Consider the following 24,163-nt stretch of genomic DNA (forward strand, 5'->3'; position numbering starts at 1 on the left):
ACTCCTGGCCCATGTGCTGTCCCCCCCACCCCCTTTCTCCTAAATTGTTGCAGGGGTGCGGGCTCAGGCAGGGTGACTGTCACCACTCATTCCATCCTTGTGTACTTTGCGGCATCAGAGGGGGACATGTGTCAGGGTCACCACCAGGCCTCCCGGCCACCCCTCCCCCCACCCCAACCACATCCTTCTCCCAAGGGCCAGCCCGTCAGCTCCCAGCCTGGGGTGGGCAGGGACCCTGGTGGCATAAGAGAGCCTTAGGAAGCCCCGCCTGCCCCCTCACGTACTCCAGGCTCTTCAGGGTGCTGTTGGTGCGGAGAGCACGTGCCAGATCCTGGGCTCCCTCCGGGCTGATGGAATTTTCTCGAAGGCTGAGGAAAGAGAAGACTCTAAGCTGCTGATAGACAGGGGAGGCCTTTGGCGGGGGTGGCGCGGCGTCCAGGTGCTCAGGCTGTTTAGAAGCCTGGAACCCTAGGTGGGCCCCGGGTGGAGGCGGGAAGAGCCCACTCCAGGAAGCCCCCCTCGCAAGGCTTGCCAGCCACGTGTTCCCCTGCCCAGGACTGTCCGCAGGAGGACAGACAGTCCAGGAGGAAGAGGATAAGACGCCAGGACCTCAGAGGTGTGAGGGGGAGGGGCAGGCCGGCGTGCTTGGTGGTTGCAGGCTTGCCCTCAGGAAGGGGGTAGCAGACCCGCCTGCAGAGGCTGCCCCCCTCCCCCGTCCCCGTGAGCTGGGGCGCAGGCGGCCAGGCTCCAGGGTCAAGCTGCCCAACCACGGCTCTTCCCCCTCCCAGGCCCTCGGGATGGAGGTGGGAGTGGGGGTTTCTCAGCACCAGCCTTTCCCTCCACATCCCAGAGTCCCTTCAGACCCCCAGCCAAGGAACGGAGGGAAGGGCGGGGCTTACTTGAGGCTGAGGAGCGTCTGGTTGGTGCAGAGGGCCCCCATCAGCGCTGCCACTCCCGGGTCGCTGATGGAGTTGCTTTGCAGGCTGCAGACAGAGGACAGGGTGCCCTGGGTGTGGCCGACTCAGGACCCGGGGGCGGGGGGGGGCAGTCCTTCCGGGGTCATGGGCCCTGAGTGCAGCAGGGGGCTGGGGCCCTGTGCCACCCCCGTGCCCTCCCCATTCCTCACTCCTCTCCCGTGCCCTGCAGTCCAGCCCCTGCCAGCTGAGGGCAGGTGGGCCAGCGCCACCAGTGCCAGAGTTTAGACGTCACCTTGGTTTGGGCAGCTCCGCATGACTTCTGAGGGACATGTGTCTGCAGCCCCCGGAGAAAGCGGCACAGCCAGGTGTCCCCACTCCCCACCATGGCCCCTGGAGCCAGCCCCCTCCACAGCCACCTAGGCCAGCTCCTAAAGGGCACTCGGTGCTTGTCACTCTGAGAACTCCAGAACCAACACCAACCTACTGTCCAGGGAGAGGGAACTGGCCTGGTGGGCTGGAGGGAGAGACATTCGGAGCACAGAGTGCCCGGGGTCGTGGGCTGGTGGGTTCTGACTGACAGCCCTTCACCAGGACCTGCCCCCCTGCTGGCCAGGGAACCCGGGTGGGGAGTCACCCTCTGCCCACATCCACCCCCTGGGGACTCACTCCAGGCTCTTCAGGCCCTGGTTCACCATCAGGGCCTCCGCCAGGGCCTTGGCGCCTCCATCGCCAATGCTGTTACTGGAGAACCTGCAAGAGAAGGGACATGGGTGGAGCGGCTGGGCGGGGTGAAGCCAGGAGGGGTCAGAGTCCGGGAGCCCTCCAGGGAAGGGCTGTCTCTGGTCTCAAGGGGGCCCAGTACACAGTTTCTTCTGTCTGAGGCTGGCTGGCAGGCAGCTTTTGTAAGAGATCAAGGTAGCAGTGTCCTTCTCGACTCCTTGACGGGGGCAGGGCCAACCTTTCAGCGAGAGGCATTTGTGATCTTTCTGTGAATGTGGCTGGGATGTCAGTAAAGGTAAGCCTGAGACAGTTGGACCTCACTCCTTCCTGGGAATCTGGATCTCCATTCTCCTGGCTCAGGGTTTTGGAGTCCAAAACCAGCTCTCTAGTACCCATGCATTCAATCATTCATTCACTCATCCATCTGCTTACCCACTCATTCATCCATCCATCCATTTACTGACTCATCCACCCACCCATTCAGCCATCCATCCATCCATCCATCTACCCACCCCATGCTCACAAATATGTGTGATAAGCTGGGCATTGTGCCAGGCACGAAGGGTACCAGTTTGGCCCTTCTGCATTTCTCACATGAGCTCCTTCAGACTCCTGTTTTGCTTCAGGGCATCTGCCATCTGCTGGGTTCCCACTGGCCCGATGGAGTTCTTCTGCAGGCTGAAGGAGAAGGGTCCTTCGGTAAAGCTGGCCACAGGCAGTCCCAGACCAAGGACAGTCTGGTTCAAGTTTACCGCAGCATGGGGGAGGGGTCCTTGGATTGTTGCCAAAATGTTGCTAATTAGACTAATGGAGTTATGTGAAGAGTAAGAGGCTACCGGTGGGGGCTTCCCTGGTGGCCGAGTTGTAAAGAACCCTGCTGCCAATGCAGGGACACGGGTGCGATCCCTGGATAGGGAAGATCCCCTGGAGAAGGGCATGACAACCCACTGCAGTATTCTTGCCTGGAGAATCCCATAGACAGAGGAGCCTGGCGGGCTACAGTCTATAGGTTCGCAAAAGAGTAACACACGACTTAGCAACTAAACAACAAAAAGAGGCAAGGGCAGCTGGGCCTTCCCTTGAGGGGTCAGAAAGCAGTGACCAGCAGACACTGTTAATATCCATCAACTTCCAAACTGGAGACTTTCTGAAGACTTCTACATACAAGTCCCACTGGCCCCTCACCTGACCAGCCTTCTCAACACTCAGCAGTCTGCCTCCATTCAGATCAACCGGCAGCCTTCCCCCCACCCTACAGTCCTCCTGAGGGCGGACCCTGGCTTAGGCTCCTCGTCTGCAGAAGCTACTTCCTCTTACACTAAATCTGGAGGAGGAAGACACTACAGGAGGACCCCTGTGTTCATCCTAGGACAGGCAGGCCAGGACCTCATCTGTATGAGGCTAACTACAATCCAAGCAAAATGGAACTTTCCTTGGTTCCAAAAGAGCAGGGGGAGGAAAAAACACTCCCCTCCCATAGAGTATTTCCTTGAGGAAACTAGGGATTATAAATCCTTTCCCTGTCCCTTTGAGAGTATGTAAATCTTTTTAAGAGCTATTAATAGAAGTTAGCCTCTTGCCAGACTTACAGCCTAGGAATGTCTTTGGTAAGGGCCTCCGCGCCATCTCTTTGAACCCTGCACATCTAGGAAGGGAACACCTCCTCCAGCTGTAAGTGCCTGCTTGTCATAAAGCCAGGAGTTTTCATTTTCCTCGGCATGAAGGCAGGAGGCAGGCATAGACAGCTCCCCGTCCCGGACGACAGGCAAATTTAGGATAAACTAAGTATGACAAACGGTGCTCTTCCAGTTCTCTTGTTTGAGGACAAGCTGTGGTCTTTCTGGAAAACCCACATGTAAAGGGTTGTGTCTGCTCGGCTGCAGGAAAGGGTGAGATTCCTTTCTGTCTTTGCCATCCCACTGGCGGGTCACCTTGGATGCTCACTGCAGGCTAGCTGAGTGCTTACTCCAGTAACTAAGCTGTTTCGTACTTTTCTGCATTTGTGGAGAGGATTTCCCATCTTGGTGGGAGGCTCTGTTTGTAATTATTCCCCCAACACCTATTCTCCGGAAAAGCAGTGGACGTCAGGTTTTCCAGGGGCCGTGCAGATGGCTCAGAAAGCCTCCAGGCCTTGTCCCATCCACCCCTCTGTGCAGGAAACAGAGAGGCCCTTGGGGGAGGAGAAGAGAGGAGAGAAAACCGTTCTCTGCCAGCCAGCATGCCCACTCACTGCAGCACGGAGAGGGTCCGGTTGGTGGCCAATGCCTCAGCCATGGATCTGGCACCGTCGTCCCTGATCCTGTTGCTCTGGAGGCTGTGGAAGCAAGGAGAGGCATCACTGGTGGAGCCCAAGAGGGTGCCCGGCAGGCCCTCACCCCACACACCCAGGGAGTGGGGGAGCTGGCCCTTCCCACCGCTGCTCTGGCCTCAGGCTTTCCCTGGGTTCTCCAGGCACCTGCCTGCTGGCTGTGGACAAGGAGCCCCTGATCACTGGACCACAAGGTCATCGATAGTCTGAATTACAGCTGAAACATAGCAGCCAGGTGTTGGTGAGGACGTGGAAAACTTGGAGCTCTCATCCCAGTTGCTGGTAGGAACATTAGACGGTGTGGCCTCCGAGGAAAGCAGGCCGGGCCGTTTCCTCAAAAGGTTAAACACAGGGTCACCTGTGACCCAGCAGATCCCACTGCTATGTATCCACCTGGAAGACCTGAAAAAAAGGTCCTCAAGAGCTTGTACACAAATATGTACAGCACAATAGCCAATAGGTGGGAACAACCCGTGTCCAGCAACTGGCGAATGGATTAACAAATCGTGGTCCATGTAATAGAATATTATTCAGCCTTAAAATGGAATGAAATACACATGCTTCGACACAGATGAACCGTGAAAACATTCCACCGGGTGTAAGAAGATAGGCACAAAATTACTATTTGATTCCGTTTACACGAAATCTTCAGACAGAAAGCAGATTGGTGGTTGCCAGGGGCTGAGGGGGGAGGGGGGCATGGGAAGTGACTGCTGATGGGTAGAGGGACTCCTTTTAGGGGGATGTAAATACTTAGGAACTAGATCGAGGTGTTGGTTGCATAACTGTGACTGTACTAAATGCCATTGAACTGTACACTCCAAAATGGTAAATTTTATGTGAATTTTGCCTCAGTAAAAAGAAGGAAATGAGCAAAACAAACCAACAGTACGCATCAACGCATTGTATCCATCAACTAAGGATGGATACAGCCACTGGCCCCTTAAAGGAGCCCAGCAAACCTCAGCAAACCATGGGGAGCATCTGAAAGATGGGATTTCAGTGTCTTGGAAGACACCTCAGGGGTCATCCTGATGTCATGGCCTTGGGGACCTCCCACTTATGGAGAAAAGAACTTTTCCTCGTAGATTGTTTTGCCTGTCAGACCTCCTCATACCTCTCTCCCTCTTCTCCTCCTTCCCCAGTTCAGACCCTGAACACAGGCGCAGTGAAGAGCTGGACTTAGGAACTCGCTCAGCACACAGGATGCCCTGGCATCCACTGGATGGGAGCCAGGATCTTGTGGCTGCTGTTGGGAATTACCTCCCGCTGCACGGGTGGCACCTGAGGAGATGGTTTTCTGAGCCACCTCCTGGGGGCAGAGGCAGCAAGCAGGTGACACGTACCTCAGAGAGGCCAGGGTGCGGTTAATCTTCAGAGCATCTGCCAGCGCCTTGGCCCCCTGAGGTCCGATGGAGTTACTGCGGAGACTGGCAGAGGAAGAGAAAAGACCGGTTATCCAGTTACCGGGGAGGGAAGGCAGGACAGAAGTTACTCAGATCTTTAAATCTGTGCTCCTTGAAGAGAAGGTGCCAGGGTTTGTGGTGTTAGTTGCTCAGTCGTGTCTGACTGTTTTGTGACTCCATGGACTGCAGCCCACCAGGCTCCTCCATCCATGGGATTCTCCAGGCAAGAATACTGGAATGGGTTGTCATTCCCTTCTCCAGGGGATCTTCCTTACCCAGGGATTGAACATGGGTCTCCTGCACTGCAGGTGGATTCTTTACTGTCTGAGCCACCAGGAAAGCCCTGTTTGGTGGAACTGGGGCAGAGATCTTTGTTTAGGCAACTGAGGAAGGCATTCCCTATGATGGCCCCACATGAAGCAGGGAAGAAAGCAGGGTCTGATGGACTAGTGGGCTTGGGCTGAGTGTGGAGAGGAGATGATAACACCAGGTTCAAGGCCAATATTCTGGTGCTTCTGTGAGCGAGCCCCAGCAGCTGAGGAGGAGCCAAGACTTGGCTGGCTCAGCTGTCATTCCAGCCCACCCTGGGGAGAGTGTTGCCTAGGGGGCTTCACACGACGGCTCACAGGCTCCCCCCATCCCAGTGGTGAGGGTCCTACTTACTCCAGAGTGGTCAGGCTTCTGTTGACAAGGAGGGATCTAGCCAGAGCTTTGGCCCCTTTGTTACTGATCTGATTCTCAGCCAAGCTGCCCGAAGAGAAGGAGAGGGTGCTTAATGAGGGTCTTTAACCTCATCACCTCTTCTGCAACTCCAGGCCTGTGATCCAAACCCGTCAGCCACCATAGCATCATCAGGGCCTGGACGCAGGGGGAGACCAGATGAGCCAGGCCCAGCAGATGGGCATGGTAGGGCCAGAGTGGGTGGACAGGCCCTCACATTAGCAGAGACCCCCATGTGTGCGTGCTCAGTCACTACAGTCATGTCCGCCTCTTCGCAACCCTATGGACTGCAGCCCGCCAGGCTCCTCTGTCCATGGGATCCTCCAGGCAAGAATCCTGGAGTGGGCGGCCATGCCCTCCTCCTGGGGATCTTCCCGACCCAGGGATCGAACCTTTGTCTCATTTTGTGTCCTGCACCGGCAGGCAGGTTCTTTCCCACTAGTACCACCTGGGAAGCCCAGCAGAGGGCCCCAGGGAGAAGTCTGACCAGAATCGAGTGCAACAGCTTCTACACAAACAGCGCAGCAGAGAGGATGGGCAGTTACTGCAGACGACCACGTGGATTCCAGCCAGGGCTGTGCTGGAGAACCAACTCTCAGGAAAAAGCGAAATAACAAAAGCCCTGATTTGTTGCGTTGGCTAATTTCCATGGTGTAAATACTCCCACTGTGGCCAATTTCTAGCACTGTCAACATGTAAAAATTCCTGCTCATGACCTGGTGGCTGAACCTGTGGCTCCAGCACACCCGTGGCCCCTGTCCTTTCTCTAAAGCAAGAAAGCAAAATGGTTGAGCTATGAAGCTGACTTTAATAAAATGTACATCTCTATCTACCTTGAAAGGGTATACCCTGAACACACTGAAGAGTGGTCCAGGGGACCCCTGAACCCCTACTGTTTACCCTCTTCAGGCACAAAGGTCACACAGAGGTCCAAGGTCACACAGAGCTCACCACTCTGACCACTATCCTCAATGACTTACTTTGGGTCTGGACTCAGTCTATATTTTTGTCTTTTCAGAAAAAGATGGTTTCAAAAGCTGGAAGCTTATGTGAGGCTTATGAAAATTTACACTCTGAGTCTTATTTTCTCTAAATTCACTTCCCTAGTTCTCCCAAAGCCAGCTGCTGGTCATCACATTGATTCAAATCAGGTGTTATTTGGACTTGGCTATGTTATTTATAGGAGAGATTTCATGAGCATATAGATCTGCTCTGCAGTTAGTATATAAACTGTCATTAATTAGAATAGTAAAGATGCGATGTTTAAAATTGTTTTAATTAATACGAATTTTTAAATTTTAATGTTTGGATTTTTTTTTAAAGATGTAATCCTGAATACCATCTGAGGGCAAACTCTGAGAGGGATGTAGAGTGAATCGGGCCTGGCAGTACATCCACGCATACAGTATTGAGAAAACGTATCTACGGTAGCATCTGACTCTTGCCATATCCTTTCTCTCTTCTTACAAGTGAGGTACCTGGGCCTCTGGAACTTTCTGGAATGGGTGGAAACAAGCAGTCTGCACCTTGAGCCACACGCCCTGAAGATACCTCTCTTGGAAAGCATTGCAGGCCACTTGAGCAGAGAGGAGGATGTGAAAAGAGCCCCGGACCCTGAGAGACAGGCGCGCACCCTGTGTGGGGTCTCCTGGGTCTGTGTTACCTGATCCTCTGAATGCGACAGTCTTTCCCACTCAGCACGCTGCCCAGCAGCTCCATCACGGGGTCCTGGAACTGGTTGGTGTCCAGCCTGGTCAGGAGGAACAGCGGTAGTGAGTGGTCCTACTGCTGCCCGTGGGCAGGTGGGATGAGGTCCCTGGCACTGGAGTGGCCACTAAGCTCAGACACCTAGGCTGAGACCCTCTGCCGCCCCCTCCTCTCCATCCCAGCGAAGCCCCTGCCGAGCGACTCAGAGATCTGTGCCAGGACACCTGCGTGCTCAGAATTCTCCCACCAGGCGACTTGGGAGGTTCAGTGGCATAAACCATGGGCTTCTGACCCTCAGGGCTGTCTTCCCTGCAGCCCCCACAGTGTGTGTGTCAGTCGGACACCAGCTGCCCTCCTTTAAGGATTGTAGAATGGCCCTGGTCCTCCAGCCTTCCCCTCCCTGCCACCGAAGTCCAGAGAGTGGGCAGAGGATGACAGGCTGAGGATGGAGTGAATGGGCGTGGCCTCTGTCAGCACTGGGGTGCTATACGGGGTGTTGTGGGTCGAGTGGTTTACCCCTGTAAGATATACTGGTGTTTACAACCCCCCACCCCCGTGCCTCAGGAATGCAACCTTCTTTGGAAATAGAGTTGTTGCAGATAACGAGCGAGGATGAGGTCATAGTGGAGTGAGGTGGTCTGTAACCCAGCGTGGGGACCAGTGTCCCCAGGAGAGAGAGAGATCGATAAGAAGACAGACACGGAGGAGACAGCAGTGTGACCTCAGAGGCAGAGCCTGGGTCTGCAAGCCAAGGACTGCCGGCAGACACCGCAGGCTGGGAAGGCCAGGAATGACCCAAGGACCGTCCCTACAGGTTTCCCAGGGAGCACGGCCCTGCTGACGACGTCCTCTTAGACTCCAGTCTCCACAACCGGGAGAGAAGAGGTTTCTGTCGTTTGAAGCCGCCTGGGTTGTGGTCCTTGGTGACAGCAGCCCCAGGACGGGACACAGAGGGGCATGGGGGCGGGAGGAGCCCGCCTGGTCCTCACTGTACCCTCCTCCTGCACACCCTGCCCCTGCCCCTAGCGCCCACCTCAAGCTCCGGCAGTAGAGCAGCTGGGGCAGCAGGCTCTGGAGGACGCCGGGGCTGAGGCACAGGGGCAGGGGCGCCTCCCAGGCGCAGACGTCGGACACCTGCAGGAGGTAGGCCAGGGCGGCGCGGTGTGGGGGGCTGGTCAGCCTGGCCAGGCCCCTGCTGGCCACGGCCTCCTCCACGCTGCGGGCCAGCTCGGTGTGCTGCAGCTCGCGCAGGCAGTGAAGGACATTGATGGCCCGGGCGCAGACTGCCACGTCGGGGCGCAGACAGCCCTGCAGGAGCTCGGCCACCTGGGCCTGGTAGCCCTGGTGCTCGCCCTGGGTCAGCAGGGAGCCGGCCAGCAGTGCGTTGACCCTCGGGGACAAGAGGCCTGAGAGGAATCGCAGGAAGATGTCGAGCCGCCCGTCCTCAGCCTGCATGGCCCGCTGGGCCGCACTCCGGAAGTGTGTGAGGAAGCCCAGCCGGGGCCAGGACACGCCACCCTCGGTGAAAAGGTCGAAGATGGCCCTCTTGGAGGCGCTGCAGTAGTACGCGGCCGCCAGGAACTCCTGCAGGGACAGGTGAGTGAAGCAGTAGGCGGCCGCGGAGGCCAGCGTCTCCTCCCGCTGCAGGAAGCGGCCGCACAGGGCCGTCTGTAGCAACACGAGGTCCACGCCCAGCACCTTCAGGTCGGGCTCGTAGAACACGTACTTCTTCCTGACCAGCCCGTGGAAGGCCAGCCGGCCCAGCGTGCCCACCAGCTTGCGGCAGCCGTGGGCCAGCTGCTCGATGCGGGGGCTCGCCTTGGCCTTCTCCTGCCCCTCTCCGCCAAGGGCCATCCTGAAGTACCACGAGTAGAGCTCACACAAGGTCCTCGGGGGCCACAGCTCGGCGTCCGGGGGCCCTGGCCTCTTGCGGTGCAGGTGGCCCAGCGCTGCCCCCACCAGCTGGCAGAAGGCCGGGACGGTGCACATGAGATACAGGGTCCGGTCAGCCTGCACCTGGCTCAGGACCCAGCCCGTGAGGACAGGGTCCTCGGGGAACATCTGCTCCAGACAGGTCTTGATCTCCTCCTCGCTGAAGCCCCGGATCTCGGTCATCCGGTCCACCAGGCCCCCCGGAATCTGGCCAGCAGCTCCGGGACGGGAGGTGATCCAGACAGACACTTCCGGGAAGAGGTTGCCCCGGATAATGTTGGTGATCAGGTGGTCCACCTGGATCTCCTTCTTGGGGTCCATGCAGGCCACAGTGTTGGAGAAGTCCAGGGGCGTCTTACACTCGTCTAGGCCATCCAGGACCAGGAGGGCTTTGCTCAGCACTGCTGACGCCAGGCCCGCCTCCCCAGCGTGCGGGAAGATGGAGCGGAGGAGTCTGTCTGCAGACAGCTTCTCATGGGTGTTGAGATCCCGGAAGGTCAGGGGCAGTACTAGAGAGAAGTCCTTGCCCACCTGCCCTCGGGCCCAGAGGTGGACGAAGTTCCTCACAAGGGTGGTCTTGCCCACTCCGGCCACCCCGATGGTGATGGAGATGCGGGGGGGGATGGACACACGCGACAGGGGCAGGAAGAGCCTGTCCAGGGCGATGGTCTTGGCTGAGCACCAGCGCCCGCGCGTAGCCTCCACCTGCGTGAAGTCATGCTCCCTCAGCTGCAGGTCCGTCAGACCCTCCACCATCAGGAGGCTGGTCAGCCTTGGGGAGGGGCTGCCCAGCTCGGGGCCGCCCCCAGTCCTGTTCAGCAGGGCCTCCCGGTGTTTCTGTATCTTCAAGTCTGCAGGACAGAGGCCATGGGGGAGGGTGGGAGAGGGGAGGGGGGAGGGGGAGGGGGAAAAGGCCTGGGGATCCCCATCCATGGGCCTACCATTGCCACGGGGCTTCAGCGGGCATTCTGGCGTCCTGGTGGGGGGCTGCGGGGCCTGGGGGCCCTGACCGCCTTTCCCGGCCAGCAGGTCGACCAGGGCTTTCACCTGCTCGGCTGGGGAGCTGGCGGTGTGGCCCTGGCCAGTCTCCCCACCCGGGCGCAATTCCTGCTTCCTCATGGAGTCGGGGACTGCGGCCAGGGGCTGTGGAGAGAGGCCTGGGCCTGCTGCCTCTGTCGTCCCGCCCAGTGGCCTGGGACAGGTGACCGAGCCTCAGGGCCCAGGTGGGATGAAGGCCCACTCTCTCCCTCCCCGGATGGCGGGCGGCTGGCCCTCGGTCTGGCCTCCAGGACGGGTTTGGGGGGGCGTGGTTTGTTCCTGGGTGGCCACGGTGGGCCCTGCTGCCAGGAGCATCGCCAGGGGCAGGGAGCCCCGGGCTGGAATCTGAGCTTTGCCACTTACCGTCTGTGCGACACTGGACGGGCCGCCTGAGCTCTCTGTGCCGTGGTGTCCTCATTTGTAACCTGGAAACGGGGCTAATTAGGAACAGGTCCACCGGCGAGAAGGGAAGGGTGGAAGAGGCCCACGGAGAGAGGCTGCGTGCAGTACAGTTCCAGCCCCATGGCCTTCTGGAAACGGCAGAGCCACGGAGATAGTGAGCGGACAGTGGCCGGCAGGGCTCTGGGGAGGATGAACTGGTGGAGCGCAGAGGATTGCCGAGGCACGGAAGCGACTCTGTGATACTGCAACGGTGTGTATGTTTGTCCAAAGCCATAGAAGGAACAGCACCAGGGGTGATGCTGATGCCAGTTCTGGACTCTGGGTGACCGTGACGTGTCGGTGTGGGTGACCGATTGTAACCAACATGCCCCTCTGGCGGGGGAGGGTGCGTGTAGGCGGGGAGGGGGAAATCTCGGTCTTTCCCACTCCATTCTTTTATGAACCAAAAACTGCTCTAAAAACTAAAGTCTGCTAATTTAAAAAGAAAAGAAGAAAGGAGGAGACGAAAGGGAGGGGAGAACTGGTTCTCAGAGCAGCCACTCAGCTCCTTTCGTGTCCTGTGTCTCCGGGAAGCACAGGCTCCTCCTGAACCGCAGGCAGCGTGTTTTCTGCCGGGGACAGTGATGCGGGCACTGAGAGGCAAAGCCCTGCCCACCCACGTTCCCTTTCCTCCCTGGGGACTGGAGTGGGTCCCACGGCTAAAGCTGGCCGCCCCCGCGTGTCCCTCCCTCAACAAAGGCGGGCACTGGAGGACCCCCTCCTCACCTGCAGTGGGCAGGGTGTCCAGCCCTCGGCAGCCCCTCCAGCAGGGCCCCAGGCACTCAGCGGGCAGGGGTCAGCCATCCTTTGTCCATGGGTCTAGGAGAGAAAAAAGGACGTGAGGCTGGGCAGAGGCTACACCTGCTGCCTTGGGTGGCAGAGGCAGTGGTTGACCCACACCCTCCAGCCCTGGAGCTCTCTGGGTCCTGATAGGGTTCATTTAAGAGAGATCCACTGGCTATAGCCCCCAGGATCCAACACACTCCTCTACTTTGGATTTGATTGGGCTTCCCGGGCATTTTAACTTGGGATGGATTTTTCTACCTGGAAAATACTAAAAGAAGTTTGTGTGTGTTCAGTCACATCCAACTCTTTGTGACCCATCGGACTGGAGCCTGCCAGGCTCCTCGGTCCATGGGATTCTCCAGGCAAGAATACTGGAGTGGGTTGCCATTTCCTCCTTCGGGGGATCTTCCCAGCCCACAGATCAAATCCAAGTCTCCTGCATTGGCAGGTGGATTCTCTACCACTGAGCCACTTGGGAAGCGCAAAAGAATCTTGGCAATAAGTAAAACAGTATTTTCCAAGCATTCAGTTCATGGTGACACTGAAGAGTTAGTGCAGCCAACTTGAGGTAGATAGTGTCCAACTGGGCTGAACTACTTTGGGACTTCAGAAATAGGCCAGGGCAAGGCAATGGCACCCCACTCCAGTACTCTTGCCTGGAAAATCCCATGGACAGAGGAGCCTGGTAGGCTGCAGTCCATGGGGTCGCAAAGAGTCGGACACGACTGAGCGACTTCACTTTCACTTTTCACTTTCATGCATTGGAGAAGGAAATGGCAACCCACTCCAGTGTTCTTGCCTGGAGAATCCCAGGGACAGAGGAGCCTGGTGGGCTGCTGTCTACGGGGTCACACAGAGTTGGACACGACTGAAGCGACTTAGCAGCAAGGCCACGCTCCCTCTACTTCTCCAGGTCCCTTCTGGCTCTTTTATTTCATTTTTCTAAATGTTAATACCAAGGGGAAAAGAAACTGGCTAGGATACTGGTTTAAGCTGTATTAACGTGCATGGATTAATGGAGCTATTATTGAGGTTTTCCTTTAGATCCTTTGCTAAACTATAGTTTTTCTTATCTAGATCTTGCCAGTTTCTTCTTTGTGTCTAAGTATTTTTAAACAATTCTTGTTGTTGTTATGAATTTTGTTGGTGTCAAAGAAGACAATTACTTGTTGTGTATTTTAATCTCATTATCCCATCCAGGTGTTAAGTATTCCCAGGAGTTTTCATCATTTCTCAGTTAACTCTCTTTAGGCTTTTGAGGGGCTTCCCTGGTGGCTCAGGGGTAAAGAATCCGCCTGCCAATGCAGGAAACATGGGTTCCATCCGTGACCTGGGAGGATCCCACATGCCGAGGAGCCACTAAGCCCGTGTGCCCATAGCTGTTGAGCTGTGCTCCGGAGCCTCTCAGACCTTGCCTCCTGACCCTTTTGTGAGTTACAACTACTGGACGCTTGTGCTGTAACTACTAAAGCCTGTGAGCCCTAAGAGCCCTTGCTCTGCAACAAGAGAAGCCACCGCGGTGAGAAGCCGCCTTTCTCGCTGCAACTGGAGAAAAGCCCAGGCAGCAACAAAGACCCAGCACAGCCAAAAATAATGAATTATAAACCAGAAAAAAAAAAAAAACCCTCTCTTCAGGCTTTTGAATGACTGCAATACAATAATTTCATCTCTTCTCTAAAAACCTAACTGTGATTTTGAACACTTTCTTTGCATGGCCACACCTCACTGTTGCTGCCAGCAGTGTTGAAGGACAGCATCCTTGTCCGAATCCTGACTCTCCCAGGAGGAGTTCTAGCCCAAACTGTTAGACCTGATGTTTTTGACTGGTTTCTTTTATTTCTTTTTAACTAAAAGTTTTTATTTATTTTTAAACTTCTTGGCCACACCGAGTCGCGTGCGCGATCTTAGTGCCCCGATTAGGGATGGAACCCGTGCAGTGGAATCTTAACTGCTGGACTGCCGAGGAAGTCCCTATGACCAGTTTCTAATTAGTTCTCCTCTTGGGAAAAGATTCCTTCAATTCCTCATTTCTTCTTGCCATTCAGGTTAACACTGTATAATACTTGTTGAAGGTTTACTGTGTTCCTGACCTTCTGTTAAGCACTGGACTCACATCATTTCCTTATGTTCTGTAACAATTCTCATTACCATTGTTTCTCCCATTTTATAGAGGAGAACATAGAGGTTCAGAGAGGTTCAACGATTTTGCCCAGAGATGCATGACCAGGAAGCAGTTGAATTGGACTAAAAACCATGGTTTTACTGACAATAAGATTTGTGCTGTATAATCTACCTGCCTCGTAAGGTATGTTTCCACATTTTATAAAACTTTTAGGCTTGTCTGCTAAATGAGCAAATGACTTTTTAGCGGCATTGATCTAATTTCACGATTTATTATCCTTCCTGGAGAAGGCAATGGCACCCCACTCCAGTACTCTTGCCTGGAAAATCCCATGGATGGAGGAGCCTGGTAGGCTGCAGCCCATGGGGTCGCTAAGAGTCGGACACGACTGAGCGACTTCACTTTCACTTTTCACTTTCATGCATTGGAGAAGGAAATGGCAACCCACTCCAGTGTTCTTGCCTGGAGAATCCCATGGACAGAGGAGCCTGGTGGGCTGCCGTCTATGGGGTCACACAGAGTTGGACATGACTGAAGCAACTTAGCAGCAGCAGCAGCAGCATTATCCTTCCAGTCATTCATCCAGCCACCAGATGTTCACTGGGGGCCTGATGTGTGCTGAAGGCACTGGCGATGTAACGGTGAACAATTGGACCAAGTCCTTACATTTTGAGTGTGGTGGGGGTGGAGGATAATGGCACAAGAAGAAAATGGCAGTTAGTGCCTGAATAAAATAAACCGTGCACATGATGGAGAGGGTCAGGGTCCCGGGGGAGGGCAGAGGGGATCCCGGTGGCCAGGGAATGCCTCTGTGAAAGAGCTACACGTGAGCAGAGATCTGAAAGTTGGGAGAGAGTCATGCAGAGAACCAGGAGACTAGCAGGCAGGACAAGACCCGAGTGGACTTCCCTGCCGGTTGCCAGAGCACAGTCGGCGAGCGAGTGGGCTCACCATGGGGTTAGGAGGCAAGGTCAGAGGGGCTCGAGCCCTGGTCCTCAGGAGTGTGGACGTATCTCAGTGTGTGTGAAGTCACGGGAGGGAGTGCTGTGACTTATCTTGCCTTTAAACTGTGAGCTGCACTTGTGGATTTCCTAACTTCAAACCAAACTTGCAGTCTTTTTTTTTTTTTTGGTTGCTTCGGGTCTTTGTTGTGGCAAGAACTTGCATTCTTTTTTTATTTAGATTTCCATGATTTTTTTTTCCAGACTGTAAACTTTTCATTTTATATCGGGGTATAGCCGATTAACAATGTTGTGGAAGTTTCACCTGAAAAGCAAAGGGACTCAGCCGTCCATATACATGTATCCATTCTCCCCCAAACCCCGCTCCCATCCAGGCTGGCACATAACACTGAGCAGAGTTCCCTGTGCTGTATAGTAGGTCCTTGTTGGTTATCCATTGTGAATATGGTGGTGCGTACATGTCCATCTCAAACTCCTTAACTATCCCTTCCCACTTTCTCTCCAACAGAACTTGCATTCTTGAATATAATCTTCCATTATTATTAAGCTATGTATATAGCAGGGTGGGATAGCACAAAAATAGAATCATAAGTCAATAAAACATAATATAGGATCCAGGAACAAGTATATATTTATATTATTTACATAGGAAGGGATTTGGTAATGTGACAGAAATAACATTTCAAGTCAATGAATTTGGCCAGCCCATGAAAAAACATTTTTTTGAATTGTACGTCACATGAAACACAAAATTTCTCCTTAAGGTTTGAAGGACAGTTTTGCTGGTTTTAGGACTCTTGGTTGATAGTTCCTCTCTTTGAGCACTTTGAACATGTCAGCTTACTCTTTTCTGGTCTCCAAAGTTTCTGGTGAGAAGTCTGCTGATAATCTTATTGAGGATCCCTTGTATGTGATGATTTGCTTCTCTCTTGCTGATTTCAAGATTCTTTTTGTTTTTTGAAAGTTTGATTATTATGTGTCTTGATGTGGGTCTCTGAATTAATCTGACTTGGAGTTTGTTGAACTTCCTGTATGTTTTACAGTGTATTTCTATGTGGTAAAAAAATCAGTGTGCAAAGGAGAATTATGATAAGATACTTAAAAAAAAATAAGATATCATTTTTGTCTGGCTAGAGGATAGCTGGAAATATATGACAGAGGGATTAAGGAAGTGCTTCTTATTTTGTGAATTTCAACTGCTTGCTTCTGCTGCTGCTGCTGCTAAGTCGCTTCAGTCGTGTCCCGACTCTGTGCGACCCCAGAGACGGCAGCCCATCAGACTTCCCCGCCCCTGGGATTCTCCAGGCAAGAACACTGGAGTGGGTTGCCATTTCCTTCTCCAATGCATAAAAGTGAAAGATTTTGCTAACTGATATGTACTGCTCTCCCCTCATTTAAAAATATCATTTATAGAATTATAAAAGGCAAACACTAAAATCACATAAGTAACATAAAAGTAAGTAAAATATAAACCTGACTTCCACTCCTCAGGGGTAACCTATCCTAGTTGATGGTTGCTTTTTTTTTTTTAATAAAGTAGGTGCTAGTGCAATAGGGCAAATGAAAGAAAGAAAAGACATCAAGATTAGAAAAGGAAAAGATAAATGTATGTGATCACTATTCATAGTTGACATGATTATATATATTGAAAATCCAAAGGAATCTACAATAGAATTGTTAGAACAAATATATGAACTTCAGGTTTCGGGACACAAGATCAATACATGAAAGGGATCAGTTATATTTCTACTTACTAAGTAACACTCAAATCAAAAGTAAAAATTTGAAATGCCATAAAAATATCCAATATATAAGAATAAATCTAGCAAAAAATTTTCATGACCTCTACACTGAAAACTATAAAACAAGTAAGAAGACCTAAAATTAGGGATTTGCTATGTTCATAGATTGAAAGACTTAATATTATTAAGATGTCTGTCTTTCCCAAATAGATTAATAGATTGACATCTCCATCAGAATCCCAGCAGGCTTTTTGGAGAGGGGGAAGAGAGGCAAACTGATTGTAAAACATAAACAGAAAACCTTGAAATAGACAAAATCATTTCGAAGAAGAACAAAGCCTGAGGACTCACAGTACACAGTATCAAGACTTCATGTAGGGACTTCCCTGGTGATCCAGTAGCTAAGAATCCACCTGCCAGTGCAGGGGAAATGGGTTCCATCTCTGGTCTGGTAAGATCCCACATAGCACTGGGAGATGAACCCATGTACCACAAGTACTGAGCCCTCAAGCCAGGAGAAGCCAGCAGTGAGAAGCCCAGCCACCGCAACTGGAGAGTAGCCCCCGTTCATTGCAACTAGAGAAAGCCTGCGCACAGCAACAAAGACCCAGTACAGTCAAATAATTTTTTAAGAAACTTCTCTTAAAAAAAAAGCACAAAACCTAGTGTAGAGCTATAGATATTGGTACAAGGGCAGACAAATAGACCGTGCAGTAGAATAGAGGGTCTAGAAACCGACCCACATATATACGATCGCTTGGTCATATATGATCACTGGGTTTATAACGGGGCTCCACTGCCGTTCAGTGGGCAAAGGGTGGTCTTTGCATTAAACTGTGTTGGCTAATGGGATGTTCATGTGGGAAAAAGGAACCATGACCCCTACCTCACACCATACACAAAACATTAATTTAAGCTGGATCAGAGATCTAAGTGTGAATGCTGACATAGTCAAGCCTTAGAAAAAACACGGGAAAACATCTTTATGAACTTGGCCTAGGTAAAGATTAAACAGATCATAAGATGCACTAAGCATGAAAGAAAAGAGCAGTGTTTTGGGATTCAGGAATCTCTGAATGAAATAAAATCAGGAATATCTGTTTGTTAGAAGACATAATTAAAAGGGCGAGAAAGCAAACCTCTGACTTGGACACGACATCCCAAACACATTAATTAATCAGTAAGAAACAAAAATCCAACGATAAAATGAGCCGAAAACTTGAAGAATGTCACAGAAGAGAATATCAGAAGTCATTAGAGAAATGCAACTTAAGATCACTCTGGAAAAATATTTGTTAGTAATAAGGTTAAATAAGCATATTTCTATGACCCAGTAATTTCCCCCTGAGGTATAAACCCAAGAGAAATGAGTGCTTATGTCCACCAAACCACAGATCAGAACATTTATAGCAGCTTTGTCCATAAAGTCCCCCCAAAATGGAAACAACCAATGTCCACCAACAAAAGGATGAGGTTTTTTTTGAACATTCATATAATGAAATCCTACATAATAAAGAAGAAGAATAAGCTACTGATATCCTCAACAACATGGCTGACTCGCACAGACATTGTGAGAGAAAGAAATCTGATGCAAAAGAGACAGCCTCTGTGATTCCATTTGCAGGGGGTTTAAAATCAGGCCAGACTGATCTGAAAAGATAGAAGTGAACATGTGCTCACCCTTGGAGGTGGTTCTGACTGGACAGGGGTGTGAGGGAGCCGTCAAAGTTGCTGGACACCTCTACCTATTAATTTGGGCAGAGTACACACAGGTGTACACATATGTAAAACTCCACTGAGCTCACTTTGTGCGTGCATGCTTAAGTTGCGTCAGTCGTGAACTCTGTGTGACCTTATGGGCTGTAGCCTGCAAGGCCCCGCTGTCCGTGGGATTCTCCAGGCAAGAATACTGGAGTGGGTTGCCATGCCCTCCTGCAGGGGTTCTTCCCCGACGCAGGGATCGAGCCAGTGTCTTTTATATCTCCTGCATCGGCAGGTGGGTTCTTTACCACTAGCGCCACGTGGGAAGCCCCAAGCGCACTTTACTGGCTAAGTTATACCTCAATTTAGAGACGGCTATGCTAGCAGCTGTCTAAAAGTTCAAATGTACGCAAACCAAAACAAAGAATTGCTCCTGCCGCCTCTTCTTACACGAGCTGGGACACCCAGGCCTGCGTCCTGCTCTCGGTGTGATGTCAGGGTGTGGCCCAGGTTGGACACAGCCCCCTGCACTGGATGTCCAGGTGCGCTCACCGGGTAACTGACGGCCTTGGGGGGGACTGGGTGGTGGCCAGGAGCACGCAGGACCATGTGGAAGAAGGGCCAGGCTTACTGCCTCTAGAACATTGTCTGGAGCACTGTATATTTTTTTAATTTAAAATTTTTATTGTGGTAAAGTGTACCCTGGTGGCTCAGTGGTAAGGAATCTGTTTGCAATGCAGGAGACCGTCTACAGTGCTGGAGACCCTGGTTCGATTCCTGCGTCAGGAAGATCCCCTGGAGAAGGAAATGGCAACCCACTCCGATATCCTTTCCTGGGAAATCCCATGTACAGAGAAGCCTGGGGTCCCAAAGAGTCAGACATGACTTAATGACTAAACCACCACCACCAAAATGTATATAACATAAAATTTACTATTTTAACCATTTTTAAGCATTCTATTCAGTGGCATTGGGTACATTTACAGTGTTGTGAAACATCACTATCATCCACCTCTAGAACTTTTTCATCTTCCCAATGGAGACTCTGGCTCCCATCCCTCTTTCCCCAGTCCCTGGTCACCACCAGGCTACCTTCTGTTCCTGTATATCTGATGACTCTGGGTTCCTCATGTAAGTGGGATCACGCAGTATATTTGGCCCCTTTCACTGAGCATAATGTTTTCCAGGCTCATCCATGTTGTAATGTGTGTTAGAATGTCTTTCCTTTTTAAGGCTGTATCATATTCCATTTTATGGATGGACCACATTTGGTTCAGGCCTCCACCCATAGGCACACACTGGTTGTTTCCAGTTTTTGGCTCTTGTGAGCGATGCTGCTGTGAACAAGGGAGGGCAGATTAGCAGTTCAAGGTCCTGCTTTCAGCTCTTCCGTGTGTCCACCCAGAAGTGGGGTGGCTGGATTACATGGCCATTCTCTGCAGCACTGTTTTAGAAAAGCCACTGCTTAGTCCGGCCACACAGAGACTTCACTGGTTTAGTGTAGGGCCCCTACGTGGACGTGTGGTAAAGCTGCTTGGATGATTCTAATGAGCAGCCAGAATGGAGAACCCCTGGGCCAGAGAGTGGTTAGGCAAGTGACGAAGAAGGCAGCAGGCAGGAGTGAGCGGGGAGGAAGAGGCCAGCCGCGTGTGCCTGGGAAAGTGGGGAGGTGAGCTCCCCAACTCTGGGTCCCATTAGCCACCGGCACCAGAGCAGATACTCCCTCATCAGACACCCATCCTTCTTGCCCCACTTGCCTACGGTTGCCAGATTTATCAAATTAAGATACAGGACACCTAGTGAAATTTTAATTTCAGGTAAACAAGTAATTCTTTTCAATTTTTTGGGGGGGTGGTTTGGCTGCACCGTGCAGCATGCAGGATCTTAGTTCCCTGACCAGGGATCAAACCTGTGCCCCTGTATTGGGAACACAGAGTCTTAACCACTGGACCTCCAGGGAAGTCCCCAGATAATTCTTTTAGTATATGTTGTGTAATACTTGGGACATACTTAAACTTTAAAAGAAAAAACCACCTCATTGTTTAATCTGAGATTCACAATTAATAGACTGTTCTGTCATCTGGCACCCTTTCTCGGATAAGAGCCCCCCGCAACCTGGCTTCCACCCTTGGGCCAGTAACAACAGAGGAGGGGAGCCGAGCAGGTGGCCCAGGAACCACCCCACTCCCAGAACCTCCCGGGGCCAGCAGCAGTGGCTGCTGAGGGGTGTTCTCTGCAGGATGGCCTGCAGTGACTAAAGGTGAGCTCCAGGGCTTGGGGAAGTAGGGGTCTACACTGAGAGGACAGGGAGGAAGCCTCGGGCCCAGGATACTGGCCATGGGAGAGGACCCCAGGCCAACAGCCACTCTGGACCTGCTCCATGGCGCCTCTTCTGAGAAGGAGTCTGTCCGTCTCAGAATGATAAGCCTCGTCTCCATCCGTGGGCGCGGCTGGGTGAGGCCCCTGCAGGCTGCTCACCCAACATGAAGGCGACATTTAGGAAGCAGGCTCTGGGTAACCAATCCCACCCCCCTGCACCACCTTCCTGGGTCCTCAGGACACTGGGCAGGTCTGGTGTTGTCCCCTCCATCTTAAGGGAGGAAGAGGGCTGCCCGGATGGGGCCAAGGTCCGCTGATTTCAAGCTTAACCACAGGCTGCCCTGCTCAGCATCACCTCTGCCTATCTGCAGCGCTTTCCGGCTACTTCCTGCTCCTCCCGGCGTCCTGTCGTTGGTACCTGGGGAGCTGGGCTTTGTCCCCTTCGCCCATGGTGGGCTGCCCTTGGGCATGTGTTTGTTTATCCACACTGTGATCTCGTCCTGCCCAGCAGCTCCCGGCACCCGCAGGGACACCTTCACGGGGCTGCCCCAGCCAGCCCTCCGCAGGGCAGCTCAGGCCTTAAGAGTCATGGTCCTTCCTGTCAGCTGTCTCCTCTTCCTCCCCCATCCTGCACTCGACTTACCTCCCGGGCCTCATTTCCCCAGGAAGGCCGAGACTGGGGGACTGGGGTTGCTCCATCCTGGCACTTCTGGGCTCCGCCTTGCTCCAGTGGACAGAGGCAGCTGGGTGGAGGGCAGGATGTCCTGGAAATCTCTGCGGCCGGTCAGCCGGGCCCCTCAGCCGACAGAATCTGTCCAGGGTGGGAGTGATCCCTGTACAGATGGATCGGGGGCTGCTGACTGTGCAGGGCAGCGGGGATGCGGCCCGCCAGCTCCTGCACTCCCCTGAGCCCACCAGCTGTCACTGCAGCCGGGGCTCCTCACCTCTTCCTGTGCCGGGCTCCACCTCAACCCTCCTTCCTGTCTCATTTCAAAAGCCAACAAGCTTCACAGACAAATGAGTGAGCTGTGGCTGCCTCTGGCCAGCTCTCTGGCTTCGTCATCACCCCGAAAGCCAGAGGCAGGGGTTGCTGCCAAGGCTTCTTCCGAGGACCAAGTGCCCCTGCGGACCTGATGCTCAGGGGAAAGTGGTCCAGCCAAGGCTACAGAGGAGACAGGCTCACATCAGCAGACCTTTGCCTTTGGGGAATGGTGATGGGGGTAGGGAACGAGGCGCGTGTGGGGCGTTCAGTGATTTGCCCAAGGCCGCACGGCAGGCAGCCGACTGGCCAGGGCTGGAGCTGTGTCCTGCCCTGGGCTGCACGGTCACCCCTCCTCCCCCAGCCTCACCCACTTTCCTCTCTCTAGCACCCAGCAGGCACCTTTGCCTCAGCCGCGCCCCGCAGTGTCTTCCTGTCCCCGAGGCAGGTCAGCTGCGCCTGAAACACCAGGCTGTGGTGGTTCACTCAGGCCCCTGGAGGTGGACCTCAGCACACGTGCTGCCTCGATGGGGAAGGACACAGCCCAGCGTGAACGTGAGAAAAGTTACAAAGGAGGAGAAATATAGGACATCCTCTGGTGACAGACAGGGAGCAAACCACTCCATGGGAAGCCACCGACAGCAGCAGGTGATGATGTGGGGGCAGAGTGACAGGAGGGGGGCCTCAGCTTCCCTCTGCGAGCAGGTGGGAGCCAGCGATGGTTGCAGAGCAGGAGGGTGGTAGGCTCAGATGCCTGCAGCAGGTTGTGTGTGAGGGGAGGTGGGAGGGGGCATGCGTTGTCAAGAGCTGCGTGGGTGATGGAGGGGAGAGGGGAACCAGGGCGGCAGATCGGAAGTGCTTCGTACAGGGTCACCCTCCTGGCCAGCTTCCCGTCTCTCCCTCCCTCTTACGTGCGGGCTGGGTGCTGGGGGGACACACAGAGGCTGCCCTCGAGGAGCCCCTGGGGTGCAGGCAGGCAGAGTGCAGACTGGCGGCTGCAGCCTCGTCCGGCGGTGCAGCCCAGGTGTCTGAGAGCAGGCGCCCACAGGATGTGGGAACCGCAGGGGCCTGGGAACCGCAGTCACGCGGCCGAGGCCGGGAGGCTGCTCTGCTCCTCCCTCCACCACTAAGGATCCTGAGCGCGGGCGGAAACAGCATCCTCTGTGGGGATCTTGGGATCACCTCAAGTAGGCACTGCCCTGCGACTTCCCTCCCCCATCCCCCACCCACCCCCGAAGGGATGGCCCGTGGCCGGCAGGGCCAGACCCCAGGCTGCCTCCACGGGCCGCTCTGACAAGTTTGAGGCCCTCTCCCGGCTCTCCTGGGGGTGTTCGTGTGTTTGGGGTGGGTGTATCCCATGGTGGTTTTCACTCTGGGACTTTCCATCCACCCGGAGTTGAGGTCCACTGGACGGGCCCCTCCTAGCTTGCCCACAGCCTGAGGCTTCCTGCCTGCAGGGGCCTCTCTGGGGCTGTGCAGGGGCCTCTCTGGGGCTGTGCAGGCCCCCGGGGCCCCCTTGCCTGGGCCCGGCTCGAGCTGGGCTGTGGGCCTCCTTCGACTGCTGTGAGTGGCCCTGTCCAGGCCGAGTCCAGGCCACAGGAAGTGGAACCCACCCGGGAGATCACATCACAGTGCAGCGTGGGCGTCCCGTCGTTTCCTCCGATGGGCAAACGTTCCGCTGCCTGGAGCTCAGTGTGCGTCCTTCCTGTGCCCTGGCCAGCTGGGCCTCGGCTCCCTGTGGGCGGTGGGAGACGACAGCTCTTCATCACTGGCTCCTTTTCAGCCAGTTAGCTGGACCTAGTCCCTCATGCCTGATTTGGGTTTAATTCTTTCAGTCATGCTGTCCCAGGCGCCACCGACTATCTGGATGTAGTGGTCTTTCCTACAGGATGTAGTAGCTGGTTTAACCGCCTTTCCATGCTCTGCACTCAGTTCAGGCTGTGCCTTGAGCCTGGACAGGCCCACTGCTGACTCCTGCTGGCCTCCAGGGATGCCCCGGCCAGACTGCACAGGCCAGGGTCTTCAGGGTCTTTGGCCCCCAGGCCCACCTTCCCTGGCTTCACCAGCTGGTGGCTTTTTATCAACTGTAATCTCTCCCCCAATGCCTCCTTATCCACCTGGAGTTGGTAGTGTTATGGGAGTCGGGATGCCGTCTGAGGAGGGAGGCTCCCAGGATCCCCATCCCCGACCCTGGACTGTGCACCTGAAGCCGCAGGGTTTCCCAGCTAGCCAGCGACCCAGGTGAGGACCTGGTCAGCTCCCTCCTGCCTGACTTCATCTCGTTCCCCTAACACAGCCCACAGGGGAGGAGGCCTCAAGCCCTTCATCCAGGAAACACATGGTAGCTTCTTCGGTCTGATCAA

General features: G+C 53.9%; 1 protein-coding gene across 4 annotated transcripts in view; it reads right to left on the minus strand.

Annotated features, from left to right (window-relative positions):
- The window catches only part of NLRC3 (NLR family CARD domain containing 3), a 28,064-nt gene extending 6,269 nt beyond the window's left edge, over positions 1–21,795 (minus strand). The window contains exons 1-14 of one of the 4 annotated variants that reach the window (XM_061400996.1): positions 21,465–21,795; positions 11,916–12,008; positions 11,112–11,173; positions 10,652–10,853; positions 8,812–10,561; positions 7,735–7,821; positions 6,015–6,098; positions 5,627–5,707; positions 5,292–5,375; positions 3,868–3,951; positions 2,232–2,315; positions 1,584–1,667; positions 900–983; positions 285–368 (exon numbers count right to left, since the gene is read on the minus strand). In XM_061400996.1, the coding sequence (XP_061256980.1) occupies positions 285–368; positions 900–983; positions 1,584–1,667; positions 2,232–2,315; positions 3,868–3,951; positions 5,292–5,375; positions 5,627–5,707; positions 6,015–6,098; positions 7,735–7,821; positions 8,812–10,561; positions 10,652–10,829 (2,684 nt within the window). In that variant the 5' untranslated portion in view covers positions 10,830–10,853; positions 11,112–11,173; positions 11,916–12,008; positions 21,465–21,795. The remainder of the gene's footprint in view (positions 1–284; positions 369–899; positions 984–1,583; positions 1,668–2,231; positions 2,316–3,867; positions 3,952–5,291; positions 5,376–5,626; positions 5,708–6,014; positions 6,099–7,734; positions 7,822–8,811; positions 10,562–10,651; positions 10,854–11,111; positions 11,174–11,915; positions 12,009–21,464) is intronic. The other 3 variants (XM_061401000.1, XM_061400997.1, XM_061401001.1) reach the window with 3 other exon arrangements.
- Positions 21,796–24,163: the final 2,368 nt, after the last annotated feature.

Source organism: Bos javanicus, chromosome 25 (genome assembly GCF_032452875.1).
Source record: "Bos javanicus breed banteng chromosome 25, ARS-OSU_banteng_1.0, whole genome shotgun sequence".
In the NCBI taxonomy this organism is placed as follows: Eukaryota; Metazoa; Chordata; class Mammalia; order Artiodactyla; family Bovidae; genus Bos; species Bos javanicus.